At 39.5% G+C, this 19,096-nt stretch overlaps 2 protein-coding genes across 6 annotated transcripts in view; one reads left to right on the top strand and one right to left on the bottom strand.

Moving 5' to 3' along the window:
• The window catches only part of prrc1 (proline-rich coiled-coil 1), a 68,050-nt gene extending 60,191 nt beyond the window's left edge, over window positions 1-7,859 (bottom strand). Inside the window, exons 1-2 of one of the 4 annotated variants that reach the window (XM_049604085.1) lie at window positions 7,636-7,859; window positions 1,542-1,657 (exon numbers count right to left, since the gene is read on the bottom strand). In XM_049604085.1, coding sequence (XP_049460042.1) covers window positions 1,542-1,638 — 97 coding nt within the window. In that variant the 5' untranslated portion in view covers window positions 1,639-1,657; window positions 7,636-7,859. The remainder of the gene's footprint in view (window positions 1-1,541; window positions 1,658-7,635) is intronic. The other 3 variants (XM_049604087.1, XM_049604084.1, XM_049604086.1) reach the window with 3 other exon arrangements.
• A 1,321-nt stretch (window positions 7,860-9,180) lies between these two features.
• The window catches only part of LOC125905812 (long-chain fatty acid transport protein 6), a 63,358-nt gene continuing 53,442 nt past the window's right edge, over window positions 9,181-19,096 (top strand). For both annotated transcript variants that reach the window (XM_049604047.1, XM_049604046.1), the window contains exons 1-4: window positions 9,181-9,873; window positions 11,902-12,105; window positions 13,696-13,854; window positions 15,592-15,716. In XM_049604047.1, the coding sequence (XP_049460004.1) occupies window positions 9,396-9,873; window positions 11,902-12,105; window positions 13,696-13,854; window positions 15,592-15,716 (966 nt within the window). In that variant the 5' untranslated portion in view covers window positions 9,181-9,395. The remainder of the gene's footprint in view (window positions 9,874-11,901; window positions 12,106-13,695; window positions 13,855-15,591; window positions 15,717-19,096) is intronic.

The raw sequence follows: 19,096 nt of genomic DNA, 5'->3' as shown, positions 1-19,096 counted from the left end.
GTCTGACTCCGCTAACTTCTCGCTTTAGCAACATTAGCTGCTCTATTTTAACAATGTTGGGCTGAAAAACCGTGCGTGCAGGCTGAAATTTAAATTAGCTGTTCTGTCGGGAGATGCAGTGACTTAAACCAACAGTAAGTAAGAAAAATAGTAATGTCACATGTAATTTGTTAAGCTATGAGTAGAGGAAAAATGTCCGCTAGCCACTGGGCTAACTTGTGCAATGTAAACATGCTAAAGCTAATAATGGGTGATTAGCGAAAAACAATTGTTTTGTCTCTGAACCTTGAGAGTTACTACTAAGCTGAATGTTATACTTTTGTTGAATGATGTTGTTGTTAATCTGTGTTTTAACGACTTTAAACCAGTTATTCCTGAATGAAAAAGATGATGGTTTGGGTTGAAATGAAAAGATCTCCTCCAGTAACATCTTGTATCTCCGTCCTACAAGGCTTTAAAGCAAGTTTGGTGTTGATAGAGTCAAAATCCAAAAAATTCTATTCTATTCTATTCTATTCTATTCTATTCTATTCACATCACTGTTTTTCATATTATGCTCATTAGCAAAGGATCTATCATGGTGGCCTTAATAGTACAAGCAGCTTTTTTTTGTAGAGCACACTGAGTTGTAGATTTGTGTCAAATTTCAAATCAGTATAAGTCTCATGGCATTGGGGGCGTGGCCTGTCAAAGTTTTAAATTTTTCAGCTGTAAATTATAGCGCCACCATCAGACTGATTGGGATCAAATTTGATGTGAAGCAAGCTGATTAGAACTTCAGTAAACTCTGCTGCCTTATGTTCACACAGAATTACTATTACCGAGGGTGCTCAGTAATATAGCTCAGCTAATACTGGACAATTGAAACAGATACCAGTTGTCAGCATTTGATTGCTCAATGATCAATCACTCAGTAGGTTTACATGAAATGACAGAAAATGGATGTATTGTGTTAGCCCGACTAAAACCCAGCTTTTAAAATACATGTAAACATGTTAGTCCAACTGAAATTGTACTAAATCGAATTTCACACACCCAGATATGATTGAGAGTCGAGCATGTGCATTCAGCACGTACAAAGCGTACAGAGCTGTAATATTATCCACCATTTTGCCGCTAGCTAACCGTAGCTAGCTTGTTTGTCCATTGTTTGGTCTATGATGTAATAGGTCAACTGGAAAAAGGTCCAATTTCAACATAGTTTGGTTAATAAATGGATTCCCCTCCCATGCTTGTATACTAGGACAGTAGTCCAATCAAATGGCCCAGTCACGCTATGAAAATAGCTCCACTTAACTGTGCATTAAACATACTGACTGTTCAATCTAGTAACAATATATTGGCTGATCTTATTTTTGGTCATTTTTACATTAACACATGACATAAAGAAACATTTGGATAAGTGTCCTTTACTTAATTATTAAAGTATTACTGTAGTTTTTTTAATAGAATTGCAGCAAAGATGTGTATTGGGCAGGACATTTCACAGTAGAGGGAACCTGGTCTGCTCATGTATCAATGCTTCATAGATCATGTATTACCTATGGTAATTGGTGGGGCACCAACTGCGGCAGCCACAGTCAGAGGTGGTGTAGGACTGGCAGGAGGCGTAGTCTCGATCCCACTCTCTTCCATCATCTTCTTGCCCTTATATAACCTAATGAAGCAGATATTAGATATTAACCGTAGACTGCATAGAAAGACTGCTTCAGTTAACATATGATTTCTTCAATGTTCATATAAAAGTTGGTATTTCTGCTATCAGTTACACAGATTCATTCAACACTTTAGAGTACAACAATGCTTGGTATCATGTTATCCTGATTCCAATTAGTTCTATGCAGTGGGGTACACAGATTTTAAATGTGGGACAAATGGAGCACTATAGAGTGTGCCAGTAAACCCGGAACTCCGTTAGCGCTTTTAGCACTTCCGGTTCTCTTGTCTAAAAGTCAATACGTTTTTTGAATGGGATTTTGGTAAAATGCCTCAAATAAGGTCTGTGGTTAACAAAACTCTACTTGAGAATTCTGAAGCTTTTACGTGTCATAAAAATGGCGGTTGCTAAGAAGTTGCTCAATACAACTACAAACCCTGTTGTGGACAGTAAACGCCATCACCCCCGAACAGGCGAGAGTGCTTGCAGTCCGCCATTACAGCTTCTTATTTAGCTTAAACACTCCGATTTCCCCCTTATACAATGTTTTTAAAATAAAGCGGCCGAAATCAGTTATAAGCTTAGTGGCGGTGATGTCAAGAGTCATGCAACCGTGGAGTAGTCATGTAGTCCGTTAAAGCCTAATGTTAGCTTTTTACTTCTGCCGATCGCATTTAAGCTTCAAATGTGGTACGAAAGGTGTTCATATGTGAAGATTAACTCGCTGAACAAAACCTGTAAGTATCATAAACTTGTGTTAGCCACAGAGCTTATTTTCTGACATAATCCAAAACGAAATGCAAAAATCACATTCACTTTCTCTTCCGGGAACCAGCGCGATGCTAAACTTCCGGGTTTTGACGTCAGCCCCGGTACATTCTATTATCTGATCTGTACTCAATATGAGCAGATACCCTGAGCTCTAGGGGTGCAACGGGTCATGGTTCAGTTCAATGCGATACAGCAGTGTCATGGTGTGGTACGTTTCTGATACATTTTCGATACAGAGAAAGAGTAGAAATGCCAGAAAATGTCATTGTTTTTCTATTTTATGTTATTGGAATTAATTAATTTATTAAAACTGTCATCATAAAGAAGACAAGACCCTGATGAAGACAACCGTCTTCATCAAGACGGTCTAGTCGAAACATTGGTACTTGAATAAAAGAAAATATTTTCGCATCGAGTCTTAGAGTGTGCGCCTGACATCTTTTTTCAAATTTATCCACTTTTGTATGACATCAGAGCAAGTCGAGATGAATTCGGACACAAAACTAACCAGCATGCACAGTGCGGTGATCGCTGGTGATCGAATCTGTGTAGGCCTTGTTCATCTCGAAGAGCATATTGTTACACCCCTACTGAGCTGAGGTTACCAAACTGGTAGTGGTGTGGGAGAAAAAGTTGGCCCATCCATGGCCCCGTTTGTGTAGTTTGTTCAATTCAATCCAATTCAAATAACTTTATCCATCCACAGCAGGGCAGTTAAAAAGTACAGATTTGTTTCCCAATATGCACCACTACACTAAGAAAACCTTTAAAAGAAGACCAAAAGATTCCTGCCTTTTAAGACAATTTTCAGGACCTGTCCCAAAGCAAATTTCCTTTCCCAAGGATAGCAAGGGAATGACCTACAATACTCTCTCTCGCCTTTGTTCGTTGGATTGGTTAGGTTTATGCAAGAGGAAAGAGATTGGTAAGAATCACAGGGTAAGCCAATCAGAGGCAGAGTAAGGCCCCGATCACACAGAAAGCATCACTGGGTTTTTGTAAATGTTTTTAATGTGAATTAAGCATTTTGTAATTGTTTTTGCTCGATGTTCTTGCATTCCAACATGCCTTGCGTTTCTGCACTCAAGGCACCTGGCATTTTTGCCAGAGTGCTCTGAACTCATTGAGTTGAAAAAACTTAAACTCAGAGCAGAAAAGCACCCCACATCATCTCGTTTCCCCATTGTCCAATCGGCGTATTTGAGAGGCGGACCTGGGGCCTGTATCACGAAGCAGGATTAATGTCTTACCGAGGTAACTTCAGGGTTAACCTTGGGTTTTCGGTCTCACGAAGCCGGTTCAGTTCTTATCGGGGTAGATCACCACGGTAACTTACTCTGAACGGCTATCCTGCTCTGGAGCAGGGTAAGTTCAGGGTTGAATCTGATCCTATAAAAAGCACCACCCACTGGCCCATCAGCAGTTTGGAAAAAAATGACTCTGCTGACAGAAATGCAGCCCAGTCATGACGGGAAGTTTAATTAATTTGATTGATTTTGATTTGAAAGTTTATTTTGAACATTAAAAAAGAAAAGAAAGCAACAACAACAGACAATGAAAAGATTGTTCAGAAAGGAGTGGAAAGAAGTGGAACTTTCATCCCACCCCTTCATAAGAAAGAAACTGATCATTTGCGGACACTTAATAGCACCATTAATTAGTGCCAACATTTTGTATTGTTGGAGGAAATGATCCCTGTTAAAGATAATGGGCCTAACTGACAGCTTTGCTGCTGGAAATGTGGAAAGTAGCCTATCATGCCTACACTCCATGGTGTTTGAGGGATTTCCTTTTTGTTTTTTAAAGAGGGAGACTATTGTGGTGCAGCTGTTAATTTCTAACACAGCTCAATATCAGGATGATTTTATTCAGACTATCAATTTGGTGTTGATATGATTTAATTGTGGCGTCAGCTTCAAGCTTTATTGTAGCATATATAACCTTATGACAAAGAAGACCAATTTATCAGGCGCAATGATGTTAGGCGATAATTGTAATACGCAATTCATCTGCGCAGCATTGATTTCATGGGATTCAAGGGTGTGATCAGTGTCAGATGTACAGGTACAGGTACTGTAGCTACTTGAACCAGTGATGAGTAATTTAACCTACACATCATTTTATTTGCTACCTCGTTTTGTCTTGATTTTTTCCTCTCTCCTCCTCTATTTCTTCTTTCCTTACCCGTTTTTTTTTTTTTTCTTCTCTATTATGTGATTTCATTTATGTTTTGACAGGGGAATTTCTTTGATAAGCTTTTAGTGGCTTCTAACCTCTCTGGCACTTTTCTTTTTTTAATCTTGTAAATTTTATACTGTCTGTTTTTAACATTATGTGCAAATAAACTAATCTAAACTAAAACTAAAACTAAACATTATTCATCCCGTTATGCGTTGCCACGCATGTTTTCTCCTCCTGCAGCTGCCATGGTGTTGTCCTTTTCTGTCATGTTGCTTTTCTTCTCCTCATATTTTAGTAGAATTAATCTCTGATCCTCACGAGAAATACTTTTTTCCCCCCTCACATACGGCGCTCTGTGAGGACGCTCTGTGAGGACGCTCAGTGACGCTGCGCTTCTCTCATGATTGTGACTGGTCCGCTGTGTGCGCGTTCACGGCTCTTGATAAAGCAACCCTGGGTTGAGTTACCGTGTTGATATCCAGCGTCGTGATACCGATTATCCTGATTGCGACTGTTAGGGTTAGTCAACCCAGGATAGGTCTGGGTAACCCAGAAAAGGTTGATCTCACTTCGTAATACAGGCCCCTGCTGTGGCGGTCACGACAACAAGTTTATAGTTGGTAAACAATGGAGGAGAAACTAAGGCCTGTATCACGAAGCGAGATCAACCTTTCCTGGGTTACCCAGACCTATGCTGGGTAGACTAACCCTAACAATGGCAATCAGGATAATCGGTATCATGACGCTGGATATCAACTTGGTAACTCAACCCTGGGCTGTTTTATCAAAAGCCGTGAACGCGCATGCAGCGGACCAATCACAATCATGAGAGAAGCGCAGCATCACTAAGCGTCCTCACTGAGCGTCCTCACTGAGCGTCCTCACTGAGCGTCCTCACAGAGCGCCGTATGTGAGGGGAAAAAAAGTATTTCTTGTGAGGATCAGAGATTAATTCTACTAAAATATGAGGAAGAGAAAAGCAACATTACAGAAAAGGCCAACACCGTGGCAGCTGCAGGAGGAGAAAACATGCATGGCAACACATAACGGGATGAATAATGTTTAGTTTTAGTTTAGATTAGTTTATTTGCACATAATGTTAAAAACAGACAGTATAAAATTTACAAGATTAAAAAAAGAAAAGTGCCGGAGAGGTTAGAAGCCACTAAAAGCTTATCAAAGAAATTCCCCTGTCAAAACGTCAACGAAATCACATGATAGAGAAGAGAAAAAAAACGGGTAAGGAAAGAAGAAATAGAGGAGGAGAGAGGAAAAAATCAAGACAAAACGAGGTAGCAAATAAAATGATGTGTAGGTTAAATTACTCATCACTGGTTCAAGTAGCTACAGTACCTGTACATCTGACACTGATCACACCCTTGAATCCCATGAAATCAATGCTGCGCAGATGAATTGCGTGTATTACAATTATCGTCTAACATCATTGCGTCTGATAAATTGGTCTTCTTTGTCATAAGGTTATATATGCTACAATAAAGCTTGAAGCTGACGCCACAATTAAATCATATCAACACCAAATTGATAGTCTGAATAAAATCATCCTGATATTGAGCTGTGTTAGAAATTAACAGCTGCACCACAATAGTCTCCCTCTTTAAAAAACAAAAAGGAAATTCCTCAAACACCATGGAGTGTAGACATGATAGGCTACTTTCCACATTTCCAGCAGCAAAGCTGTCAGTTAGGCCCATTATCTTTAACAGGGATCATTTCCTCCAACAATACAAAATGTTGGCACTAATTAATGGTGCTATTAAGTGTCCGCAAATGATCAGTTTCTTTCTTATGAAGGGGTGGGATGAAAGTTCCACTTCTTTCCACTCCTTTCTGAACAATCTTTTCATTGTCTGTCGTTGTTGCTTTCTTTTCTTTTTTAATGTTCAAAATAAACTTTCAAATCAAAATCAATCAAATTAATTAAACTTCCCGTCATGACTGGGCTGCATTTCTGTCAGCAGAGTCATTTTTTTTCGAACAGCTGATGGGCCAGTGGGTGGTGATTTTTATAGGATCAGATTCAACCCCGAACTTACCTTGCTACGGAGCAGGATAGACGTTAAGAGTAAGTTACCATGGTGATCTACCCCGATAAGAACTGAACCGGCTTCGTGAGACCGAAAACCCAAGGTTAACCCTGAAGTTACCTCGGTAAGACATTAATCCTGCTTCGTGATACAGGCCCCTGGTGGTGCTCAGTCGCTCAGCAGGACCACTGGACACCCTGTAGTAAGTATTCATTTTTGTTATGCTAGGCCCAACAATAGACAGCAGGTTGTCAAACTGCCCCAAGTCATCCTAAAAAAAAAATAATGATTTTTAAAATGTCGATGTAAGGACAATAGAATTGTTTACATTACATTTACATTCAGCATATTACTGCATAAATCACTGTTTAATCAAATGATCACATACTAACACACATCTTAAACTGTGGGGGCCCTCAGCCCATTCTTGCTCCAGGGCCACAGGTTACTGCAGGGCGCAAGGTTACTGCAGCCCTGGTGATACTGCAAGGAACAACAATGCACACAGCAGACATCTGCCCTATCACTTACTGCTCCCCTGTACCAAACTTTTTTAGACACTCATGCTCCAACACATTTTGTTCATTGTTACAAGGGACAATACATCACGGCTCTGTTATAAGTTGAGCTGGGTTGATGCTAGCTTTGTTTAAAACATCGCTACATTTAACTTGTAATGTATTAAATACATCCTACATATAGCACTTTACTATTTGCCTTTAGTTATGTGGGTCGCAACAGAGAAATGTTGGAGTCTGATGAGAATTCGGCGTTAGCTCCCTTTAACACAGGACGCTGCAGTTCACAACTCCGCTGGAACCCTACACGTGTCCAAACACACTCGGCTCTGGCATAAACAAACAAAAAAGCTGTAGGTACAGATGAAGCAATATGTTCATTTGCACCTAACTTCAGGAAACTGGCATCACTAAATATCGTGTGTCTGTCTGAGATTACAGGACAAGTAGCTTGACTACTTACCTGCTAGCTGGACTAGCTCAGCACACCCATGAATACACTACCGACCCACTTTGATGGCGTCATGTGTTGCCACGTAAGCTATACCACGGGCCTTTGTCGATAAGCTCGTACGAGACGACCCAGGCCTGAGCTGGATCTATCACCGCCAATAGCTGCACGACCGGCTCGTTCAAAATGAACTGCACCTCGCCTGAAGAGTGGCCGCGATCCGGCGGCAGCAGCATGGGGTAAAGAAAAAACTGCGGTTATTTTCCAGCGGCACTCTGATAATATCTGAGAATAGACATCCTCCCAGTGGTACTGACACGGCAGTGTCAAGCCTAAGGCAGCAGCCAGGCAGGTGTCCGCACAGTGGCAGGCGACTGTCAAGCTAGTCAAGCAAATTTCTTAATATATTTCTTATAACGTTTGTATAGAGATGTCCCTCCACAAGTATTAACCAAGGAATATAAGCAGAATCCAATGGAAGCGAATCGTGACTAATATTTAAATTAAAATGTATTCACAGAAATGCTTTTCATTTTAAGAATGTGGCTGCATTATTTCACTCATAAATAAAATTAATCATCAGTCATCCTATTTGCATTTTAATTTTCTTCTTCAAGACCGCTCATTCTTTTACTTAATTAAAATGAAAAAGAAAAAGTCATTTGAGATTTAATTTTCAAAATATGCCCCAGCAAATAGATAACAAAATTCAATTTGAAATGTAAAATTTGAAAATTAAAATGCATTTGCAGAAATGCTTTTTCATTTTAAGAATGACTGCCTGTCTCTTGAGTGAGACAGGCAGTCACTCTCGATATTGTTATAGCAATGGTAGGATACAGATACTCCAGAACACAGCAGTTATAAGATAGACCATGGTATGCCTTCATTAATGCCCAGCAAGGAAATTCTGGTGTTAGAGTATCTCAAGGACAGATGTAGTAGCCTACTGATCGACAAAATTATCAAAAGCTTGTGTTTATTGTTTATTGTCATTAATTGAAAACAAAACTTTAATATCCAACTGGTGGGAGGCCCTGGGGTGGACCCAGAACACGCTGGAGGGATATATATCTCGTCTGACCTGGGAACGCCTTGGGAGCCTCTAGGAGGAGCTGGAAATCACGTTGCAGACAGGGACATCTGAAGTAGCTTTGCTCAGCCTGCTGCCCCGCAACCCAGCTCTGGATAAGTGGATAAAAATGGATGGATGGATGGATGGATGGAGGGATGGAATTCTTCACTGTGACATCTAGTGGCAGTATTTTGACAGAGTTATATTTTTGGAATAAAGTTTTTAAATATTTGATAGTGATTGAGATTGTTAATAGAAATGCTGTATTGGTGCTGACTTTGTCAGTATTTTATTTTTCATTTATCACAGAGCTCACATGTTTTATTTTTTTTATCCATGGTGTTTGCACTGCACCTCATGCTGAAATAAACTGGATAAAAAGGCCTGGAAATTGGAATAGTCTGGATGACCCCCCCCCCCACCCCACCCCTTTACACCGACTGCCGAACCAATCACGTCAATGTAAGGAGTGACATCTGTAATAGGTGGGGGTGAGGGGATTTGGGACGGCTTCGCTAAATCTACAAACTGTTTACCTTCTTAGGGAAAGTTCATCGGCTGTCGCTGTGCTGCTGAGAAATTGTACAGTAAGTGGGCCATCAGCTGAACTACAGGTTTTTTAGAGCAGGCGCGACGTAGCCTGTTCGTTTAAGTTCTGAAGCAGTTTCGAAGTGAGGTGTGGTGTTGTGACGTGAAGATGATACCTCTGATGTTTACCAGCGTTTTAGCAGGACTACTGGCTCTTCTGCTTTACCAGAGGACGAATTATCCATTCTTTTGGGTGGATTTGATTTATTATTTGAAACTTCGGAAGTATAGAAGGACGTCGCAGGCTCGTATGCAGCAAGGAATCATCACATACCTCGACTGTTTTCTCTACCAGGCGAGGAATAACCCGAACAAACCCTTCATCATCTTCGAAAACCAGTCTCTGACCTACCAGGATGTGGACAAGAGAAGTAACCAGTTCGCCAACGCGTTCAGGACAGTGGGCTCTTTGAAACAAGGAGACATTGTTGCCCTGTTGATGTTCAATGAACCGGACTTTATTTGTGTTTGGTTGGGACTGTGTAAACTGGGCTGTGAAGTTGCCTTTCTCAACGTCAACATAAAAGCCCAGTCTCTTCTTCACTGCTTTCATAGTTGTGGAGCCAAGACGCTTGTTGTCGGCGCAGGTATTTCACGTTTTCCCACACCGTCTTCACGCAGTTTGGGCTTTTATTTTAATTAAGGTCAACTCTCCTGCTCACTGTGCGTTGATTTATGAAACTCGACTCTGCCAACATGATCTTCCCACAGAGATGGGAATGATTGTGATTTACACACAAAATAAGATACACAGCTACAGCTACACATTAGAAAGCCTGTTGTTATTGTAATACGCAGAGGAGGCTAAATCACACACGATGGCCTCAGCAGGGCCAAACAAAGACTTTTGGGGGGCATTAGTTAAGGTTCCCAGAAACTGTTCTGGAGAGTTTTCTGTCGTAGGCTACTTTAATACAGTTTTGGTACAAATACATAAAAAAGACAGCATTCATTGTAGGGAGGCACGATATTGGAATTCTGGCTCATGCCGATACCAATATATCCGCTTACATTTTTCCACCCAGTTGCAGAGAACATCAAGTCTCTCCTGTAGTGGAAATGACATATAATTATGTCTACTCTAATTGTGATGGCCCTGGTGGCGGATTCAGACATAAAATACAATTTCTTTAAAAATGCACACTAGGCAAAACAAGAAAATTAATTTAACATAGGGTACATGTAAAACATGTCATAATTGTTTTTATGTAACAATTTCAAAGAAAACTAAAATTCATCCCACTTAAACAGGCTTGAGTAATGGTCTCCCTAAGACAGTCCTGATAATGGAGAAAACTAAGGTTAATCTGACCTATTTCAACTAACAATAGTCATGTAATTATTAATAAATTAAGTTACTATTTCCATAAACTGTGCAGAGTGCAGGTATAATAAAAAGTGAAAGCCACCTATCATTTCTAAGAGCAAATTTAGCTAACGAAAACAAAAATATATTCAATAAAATAAGATTAAAAATACAAGTAAGTAAAAATTGATGTGGAACATGGGATAGAAGATATGGAGCCAATTAAGATATAATTTTGCAGAATGAAACAGCAATCAGGAAGAAGTACCCAGAAATACCACAGTGTAAAAGGTGCTACACGTAAAGTTTTACTTGAGTTAAAGCACAGAAATATTATTAGCATAATGCACTTAATGTATCAAAATTAAAAGTACTTGATCTGCAGGATGTTTCATTTTACACTGTTATAATACTATATAATTATTATTATTATATATTATTAGCTTACTGTTATTGATGCATTAATGTGTTAGCATAATTTTAAAGCTGTGGTAGGTTGAGGTGGAGAATATTTAAACTAACTGATATACTTTTAAAGAAAAGATTACAATATTCATCTTCTTCTTAAGGTAAGTTAAATAACTTGAAAAGTAACTAGTAACTGTAGCTGTAAGATAGTGTAAATAAAGTGGAGTGAAAACTACAATATGTCTAAAATGTAGAAGCAAAAGGTAATAGGAAATTAAGATACTTAAGTAAAAAACAATTACCTCAAACTTGCACATAGTACAGTTTTTGAAGGAATGTAAAGTGTTACTTTCAGCTGCCAATATACAGATACTGTAAAGGATAAAGATATAGGGGTAAATCATGAGATGTAAGTTATTAAATGTAATAATTTGTTTAAAATGTTTCCTTGGGTCTGCAGCAGATAAAATTAGAGTCTTCATTATCCTTGTGTCCTGAGGGTAGAGGTTCTTCCTGAGCCTCTCAGTCCAAGCCTGGTGTAACCTAAGCAGGGAGAAAAGGCTGTTATCTGGGTGGTTGGGAATTTAATAATTCTCCCAGCCTTATTTTTGCAGCACCTGGTGTAAACATCCTTTAGGCAGGGTAGAGCAGCGTCTATAGTGTGTTCAGCTGAACAAACTACTCTTTCATTGTCATGCTCTGTAAATGATCACAGAAGGTGTTGACTTTACCACAACCTCACACACATTATAACAGGAACACCATAGAGTATAATTTAGTCTTACACAATGGCACAAACTACAGCCTCTAAAAACATTGAGTGGAATCAGCAGCTGTTTACTGGCTTTGGTTCTGTCTGATAAAGCAGCAGTATGATATCCCTTCATGTCTGTTTATCCAGATCTGGTGCATTTGGTGGAGGAGGTGTTGCCTGACCTGAAGAAGAACAATGCGGCTGTGTGGGTGGTGGATCACACATCCCCTTCTGAGGATTTTAGCACATTACTAGATAAGGTGGAACACATGGCTGGAGAAACCCTAAGTGACCTTCCTAAAGTTGACATCATGTCCAACTTTCTCTTCATTTTTACCTCAGGCACCACAGGTAATGCACGAACATTGTATTATTGTATCACCTACAGATGGCCAGCACTTTTACTGTGCCAAAATCACATCTAAACTACTCTTGTGGAGACATTGTTGTAATTATAAAAAAGACTGGAGAAATACTACTTGGATCTGACAGAAGCTGACAAAATAATGTCAACACAGGCCCATTTAGTAGCTTCTTACCAATTTATATACTATATATATATATATATATATATGTGTGTGTGTGTGTGTGTGTGTGTATATATATATATATATAAATATATATATGTGTATATATGTTTATGTGATCCCAAAGACCAGCAACATGGCAAATACAATACAATATCATACTGTAAATTGAGATTCAATTGATTGTAGTGGGTGACTCATAAGTAAAAATGACATTTATGGATTTTTAGCCGCCTTAAGAGTATCTTTAGTATTTTTAAACCTGGACAGTGTTTTCCCACATGTTTGTGTCTAAGTGACTAATGGGAACAACAACTTTTGAAACTGGGTCAGTACTGAGCAAGGGTGCAGCAGTGCTGGCAATGGCAATTTCAAGGCTGTTTCTGTTTAAACAAAAAAAACATCTCACTCTTTAACAGAAAGTTCTATCTCTGTAGACATCATGTCCATTAATATGTCAGATGCTTAGAATAACAATCTGAGCCTGTCAGTGGTAAAAACAAGCACTTTTGGTGGACATACACTGACGATATGGGCGTCTGTGGCTCAGAGGTAGAGCGGGTCGTCCACTAATCCGAGGATCAGCAGTTCAGTCCCTGGCTCCTCCAGTCTGCATGTCGAAGTATCTTTGGCTGTTCGCTGGCTGTTCCATTGGTGTGTGATCGTGTTAAAAACCGAGTAGCAGGTGGCACCTTGTATGGTAGCCTCGGCCACCAGTGTGTGAATATGTGTGTGACTAGAAAGGCACTATCCATTTAGGTCCATTTACCTTTTACCATTTACGATGTACAATTGCCCCAAGTGGTTATGCTGCAGCCTTTTTCACTGCTGCAAGCTTCAGCGGTCCCGCTCAATACTGGACTGATTTCAAAAACTGTAGTTTTTGGGCACAAAATCATAAGAAAATGGGGTCCAGGTTGAAAAATACCAAAGTTACCCTTTATTTGGCCTCATGCCATAACATATTTTAGCCATGCTAGCAGCATGGATTGGAACATTGGTCTGTTGGTCAGTTGGTCCACTCCTTTGGTCCAGACTGAAATTTCTCAACAACGTTGAATGTATTGCCCTGAAATTGCCCTGAAAAATATCAGCATGTTAGCATTGTCATTGTGAACATGACAGGATGCTGACATTTAATATCTAGCTCAAAGCACTTCTGTGCCTAAGTACAGTCTCAAGCCCCTTGCATGGCTTAGTCTTGTTTTAAATACCAATGCTATTCAATCTTGATACATTGATTGTGTGGGACAAAACTTTGGAGTGGAACATTTTGTATAGCAATTCCCCTACAAAGTGCTGAAACAAAGAACACGAGAGACAGAAAAATAGACCAAATACAGCTTTAAATATAATTTGAAATATGCAGAATGTGGGCCATGTCTTCAATAACTGGCATGGCGTTCTCTTCCAGGTCTCTCCAAGGCAGCCCGGGTAGGTCATCTAAAAGCCATAGTGAGTATGGCCTTCTTTCAAATGTGTGGAGCCACATCTGATGACATCATCTACATCACTCTTCCTCTTTACCACATGTCTGCTTCCCTGTTAGGAATTGGAGGATGCATACATCTTGGTAAGGCAAGGCAAGACAAGTTAATTTATACAGCATATTTTAGCAACAAGGGAATTCAAAGGGCTTTACAGAAATAATCAAAAGCTGCTAGACAATATGCAGAAGAAACAAATGATAAAAAAGACATTTGAATACAATTAAAAGAGACAGAGAATATGAAATAAAAACAAGCTAAAATATATCAAGACAGGTAGAAACAATACATATTTGATTTAATAAAAGATTGATGACTGGAGTTTTCAGGCCCTTGTAGAATTTGTAGAATTTCTGAGGTCATCCATTTTGAAACATTTTTTGAAAGGCCTGTTGACAGAATATCAAGGCAGCAGGAGGAGGGTTTTGGATGTTGCTCAGTGTGGCATTTCTCCACAGAAGAAGAAAAAGCCGGTAACAACATGACAAAATTTAAATTCAGCATGCGCCTCATCTGTACATAAAGTAAAGCATACAGTACGGACAAAATGTACAGTGCTGTAAAGTTGTCCACCATGGTTCCAGTTTGCCACTAGCTAACTGTAGCTAACTTGTTTGTCATCTGTTTGGTCTGTGACAGAAGAGATCAACTGGAAAAAGATCCAATACTAACAAGCTGAAAGGGGGCATATCTGCACCTATCACAGCAGAGTCAGACATACTTCGGTTAATAAATTGATTCCCCTCCCATGCTTGTATACTAGGACAGTTAGTCCAATCAAATGGCCTAGTCACGCTATGACCCTTGCTCCACTTAACTGTGCATTAAACATACTGACTGTTCAATCTAATAACAATATATTGGCTGATCTTATTTTTGGTCATTCATACATTAACACATGACATAAAGAAACATTTGGATAAGTGTCCTTTACTTAATTATTAAAGTATTACTGTAGTTTTTTAATAGAATTGCAGCAAAGATGTGTATTGGGCAGGGCATTTCACAGCAGAGGGAACCTGGTCTGCTCATGTATCAATGTTTCATAGATCATGTCTTACCTATGGTAATTGCTCTCATGCTTGTGTACTGGGACAAGTGAAGGCTGCTGGCTGCCTCTGCCTTCCACTGAGTAGTCAAGGGAAATAAAAAGGATGAAATCCTGCTCTAAATTATCATCTCACGATGAATGTTCAAACTAAGAGAGCCCTTCTAGTGATGTGGTTTAGGAAGTAGTATGGCAGCAGAAATAATAGCTAAATTCAGACAAAGCAGAGAATGTGAAGAAAAATCCTCTGCACAGTAGCAAAGCAGGAAGTAGAAGATAAAAGAACCGCTGTACTCAAGGACAAATACACGCAATTCCTACAATTCGTTGAAGATTTGCCATTTATATTCAGTGCATTATAAGGTCCAGGGCAAAAACTGAAGGAAACCAATATGACAGCAGATATCCTTTAATGTTAGCCTTAGAATATTTCAAACTTGACAATACAGACAATGGGTCTCTAAATGGGTCCCTTGGTACATTCTGTTGGAATGCTTGTTATTGTAGAAGCTGACAGGAAATAAACAGGGACCAGAGCTGTTGTCCTTGAAACAGAATGGCAATGAAACGGCCTACAAGGAATTCCCACTTCCTCACATACCAGGACAAAAGCTGAAACATAGCAGAGGAAATTTCTCTCTACAGCTCCAGCTATAATTATTCTGTCTGACATTGTTAGACATTTAGCACCCAAAACCCAAAAAGTTTGTAGCGCTATATTGTGTTATGCGATTTTGTTTGACATCTTCTCTCTGTCTTCTCCTTTGTATCACAGGTGCAACATGTGTGTTAAAAAAGAAGTTTTCTGCCAGTCAGTTTTGGAAGGACTGCTTGAAACACAATGTGACGGTGGTGCAGTACATAGGAGAGCTTTGTCGATACCTGTTAAACCAATCTGTGGTAAGACTGATAACTGATTTGACTAGAAGTTTAAAGCCTCACTCCAATGTATTTGACATTATATACAAATGACTGTACAAGCAGTCATCCCAGCACTTTCATTGTCAAGTTTTCTGATTATACTGCCATATTGGGCCTTATGGACACAGACACTGACATTTCTGGCTGTAGTTTGGAGGTTAAAAAGTTTGTGTAATGTTGTGATGACCAACTTGTCATTGTGAACACTAAGAAAACAGAAGAAATGGTTTTGATCCAGCATATCTAGAGGATTATTTCCTACTATTGGTCCATAACCAGTTTTATTCTTACAAATACTTGCATGTACGTATTGACTGTCTTTGAATGTCCATGGGAATTCTTTATGCTCTAGGATCCAACAGCAACTTGACTTTTTGTACAAACTCAGGGTGTTTGGGGTTGGACAGAGGGTGATGATGTTATTGTTATGCTGTAATAAAGAGTATATTACGTATGAGAATCCAAGCTCAATTTGATGAAGCTAAAATCACAAATAAACAGACTGGTCCACATGGCGGAGGGAGTACGCCACATTGAAATGTGTACCACAAAAAGTGTCATTTAAAGTATTACTTTCCAGATTAATTGTGATATGTCACTTTTTTTATGCTAGTGTATACTTCATCTCCTCTACATCATACTCAGAGGGATTATTTCGTATACTTTTTTATTGCACTACAATTTTTGAAAGCTGTAGTCACGTTGAAGATTCAGATTGATAATACAAAATATGCGCAAGAAATAAATTATGATATATTACTATAGATTAAACTACCATGCAGTATATAAAATAGATAAATGAGCTCCACCTTTACCAGCTGCAACATTTATGTGATCAAGATCAAGATTTATTACCTGCATACACAGAAAAAAACGAAATACTGTTTCTCATCAGTGGCAGACAGTGCATTAAAAAGTCAGTAAAATAAGTTAAAAATCTAAAACATTAAGAAGACAAGATAAAATAAATAAACAAAGATCACAGAATGCCATACAAACACACCATCAACTCTCAAAGCACATAGATAAAGTGCTGACTGTGCAATATTGTCCATGTTGCCTTTGACAGATGCTTAACTGTCAGGTGTGGGGGTGTGTGTGGGTGTAAGTGTAGGGAGGGGGGACAGTCCGTTGATCAGCCTGACAGCCTGAGGAAAGAAGCTGTTCAGCTTCCTGGATGTTTTACAGCTGATGCTTGTGTACATTTTTCTGAAGGCAGTAGGGAGAAGGTGTGATGGGAGGGGTGATGTGAGTCTGTAATGATGGAGGTGGATTCAGGTGACTACGTCTTGAAGCTCATCGAGAGAATGCCAAGAGTGTGCAAAGCAGTAATCAGAGCAAAGGGTGGTTATTTTGAAGAAACTAGAATATAAAACATGTTTTCAGTTATTTCACCTTTTTTTGTTAAGTACATAACTCCATATGTGTTCATTCATAGTTTTGATGCCTTCAGTGAGAATCTACAATGTAAATAGTCATGAAAATAAAGAAAACGCATTGAATGAGAAGGTGTGTCCAAACTTTTGGCCTGTACTGTATATATATATATATATATATATATATGTATATTGTAGCTACTTAAAATAGCTACAATGATGTCATTTTGTTTATACAGTCACTTTGTAGATAAATTCATTATATAGGCTACAAATATATTCAGTATCAGTAGGGTTCATTTGCAGTTACACTGTAATATTTACACATTCTAATAAACAAATGATACCATTTTGTATATTGGTTAATGGTTTGTTAATAATAATAATAACAATAATAATTACAAATAACATAATATAATAACAATACAAAAATGTATTATTATTATTATTATTATTATTATTAACAACCTGATGTAGTTCTGTATGCTTTTTTCACGCAGACTTACTCGTCTCTCACCACGAAACAAAACAAATGACTCCATCATGGATAAAACTCACAGACAGACTGAGGGGGAGCAGCAATGCGCGATTTTCTAGTCTGCCATTTCAAACGAAGAAGAAGAAGAAGAAGAACATTTTACGGGTCAAGGCAAAGCAAGCTTGATTAAAAGAATTATGGTTATGTTTTATTTCCCGACTTGTGTTTAATAAACACATAATAGAAAATCAAATAAAGGCCTGTTTTCCGTTTTTCTATTTCCAATTTCCAAACGAGAAATGGGAGACGACTCGTTTCCCCATTTTTTGTTTACCTACATCAAAACGAAAAAAGGAAATCGGATCGTTTCCCTTTTTTTGTTTACCTACATCAAAACGAAAAACGAATGGCCGCAAAGTACACGGACCGGGGAACCCGTGCTCACTGTGATCGACTTTGATGTTTGGCTGCCCACCCTTACTGTTTGTTGTCGCTGTGTCAGGAAGTTAAACACCCATCTGCAGATGCTGTTGTTGATCTTTAGGAGCCACAGTTTTTCCACCAGCTGCTGTGGAATGATGGTGTTGAAGGCACTGCTAAAACCAATGAACAGAAACCTGGCATATGCGTTCTTCTGCCCCATGTGAGACAGTGAGAGGTGGAGCATGGTGGAAATTGCATCCTCTGGGGCTCTGTTGGTTCTGTAGGTGAACTGTAGTGGATCTAGGTCTGCAGGGAGACATTTCTTAATATGCTGCATCACAAGGTGTTCAAAGCACTATATCACTGAAGGCGTGAGAGCCACAGGGCGAGAATCAGAGAGGAACTGCAGGATTTGGCTTTTTCGGGACAGGAATGATGGTGGCGCTCTTGAGGCAGGTGGGCACCACTGCTTGTTGGAGGGAGGTGTTAAAAATGTCTGTGAACACCTCCTTCAGTTCTTCAGCGCAGTCTTTTAGGACACGCCCTGGGATGTTATCAGGTCCTGCAGCCTTGTATGGGTTGACACTGGCCAGTGCTTTCCGTACTCCAGCTGTGGAGAGCTGTAGTACCTGGTTGTCCTGTGCTGGCAGGAGTGGCTGTGCTTGTGCAGTGTGACTGGCCTCTAAGCATGCATAGAAGGTGTTCAGCTCATCAGGAAGCAAGGGGTCAGAGTGACACATCCGCGGGGGGTGATGAACACATTAAAGCCCTTCCTTTGGCACTGCGCAGTCTCAAGCATATAACTTCAATATTCCTACATAAAAAGTCCAACTGTGTCCAGCACTGTATTATGCAGCAGGTCAGCTGTTTGGGTCAGACTCTCAGTGGTTAATGGAAGAGACAACAAATGCAAGAAAGAGAGAGAGCGGGGAAACCTACTAGAAACTGGAGGCACAGAAACAGCACAATTTTACTGTTTGGCCTGTAAATGCATGCTCATGAACCCAGAGAGCTGCTGCTGCCATGAGTGGGACACAACTTCAGAATATCTCTAATTCAAAAGATATCAGTGCTTCACCCTT

This window comes from Epinephelus fuscoguttatus, linkage group LG18, assembly GCF_011397635.1.
Source record: "Epinephelus fuscoguttatus linkage group LG18, E.fuscoguttatus.final_Chr_v1".
Classification (NCBI taxonomy): Eukaryota; Metazoa; Chordata; class Actinopteri; order Perciformes; family Serranidae; genus Epinephelus; species Epinephelus fuscoguttatus.
This window is presented reverse-complemented; position numbering and strand designations above follow the sequence as displayed.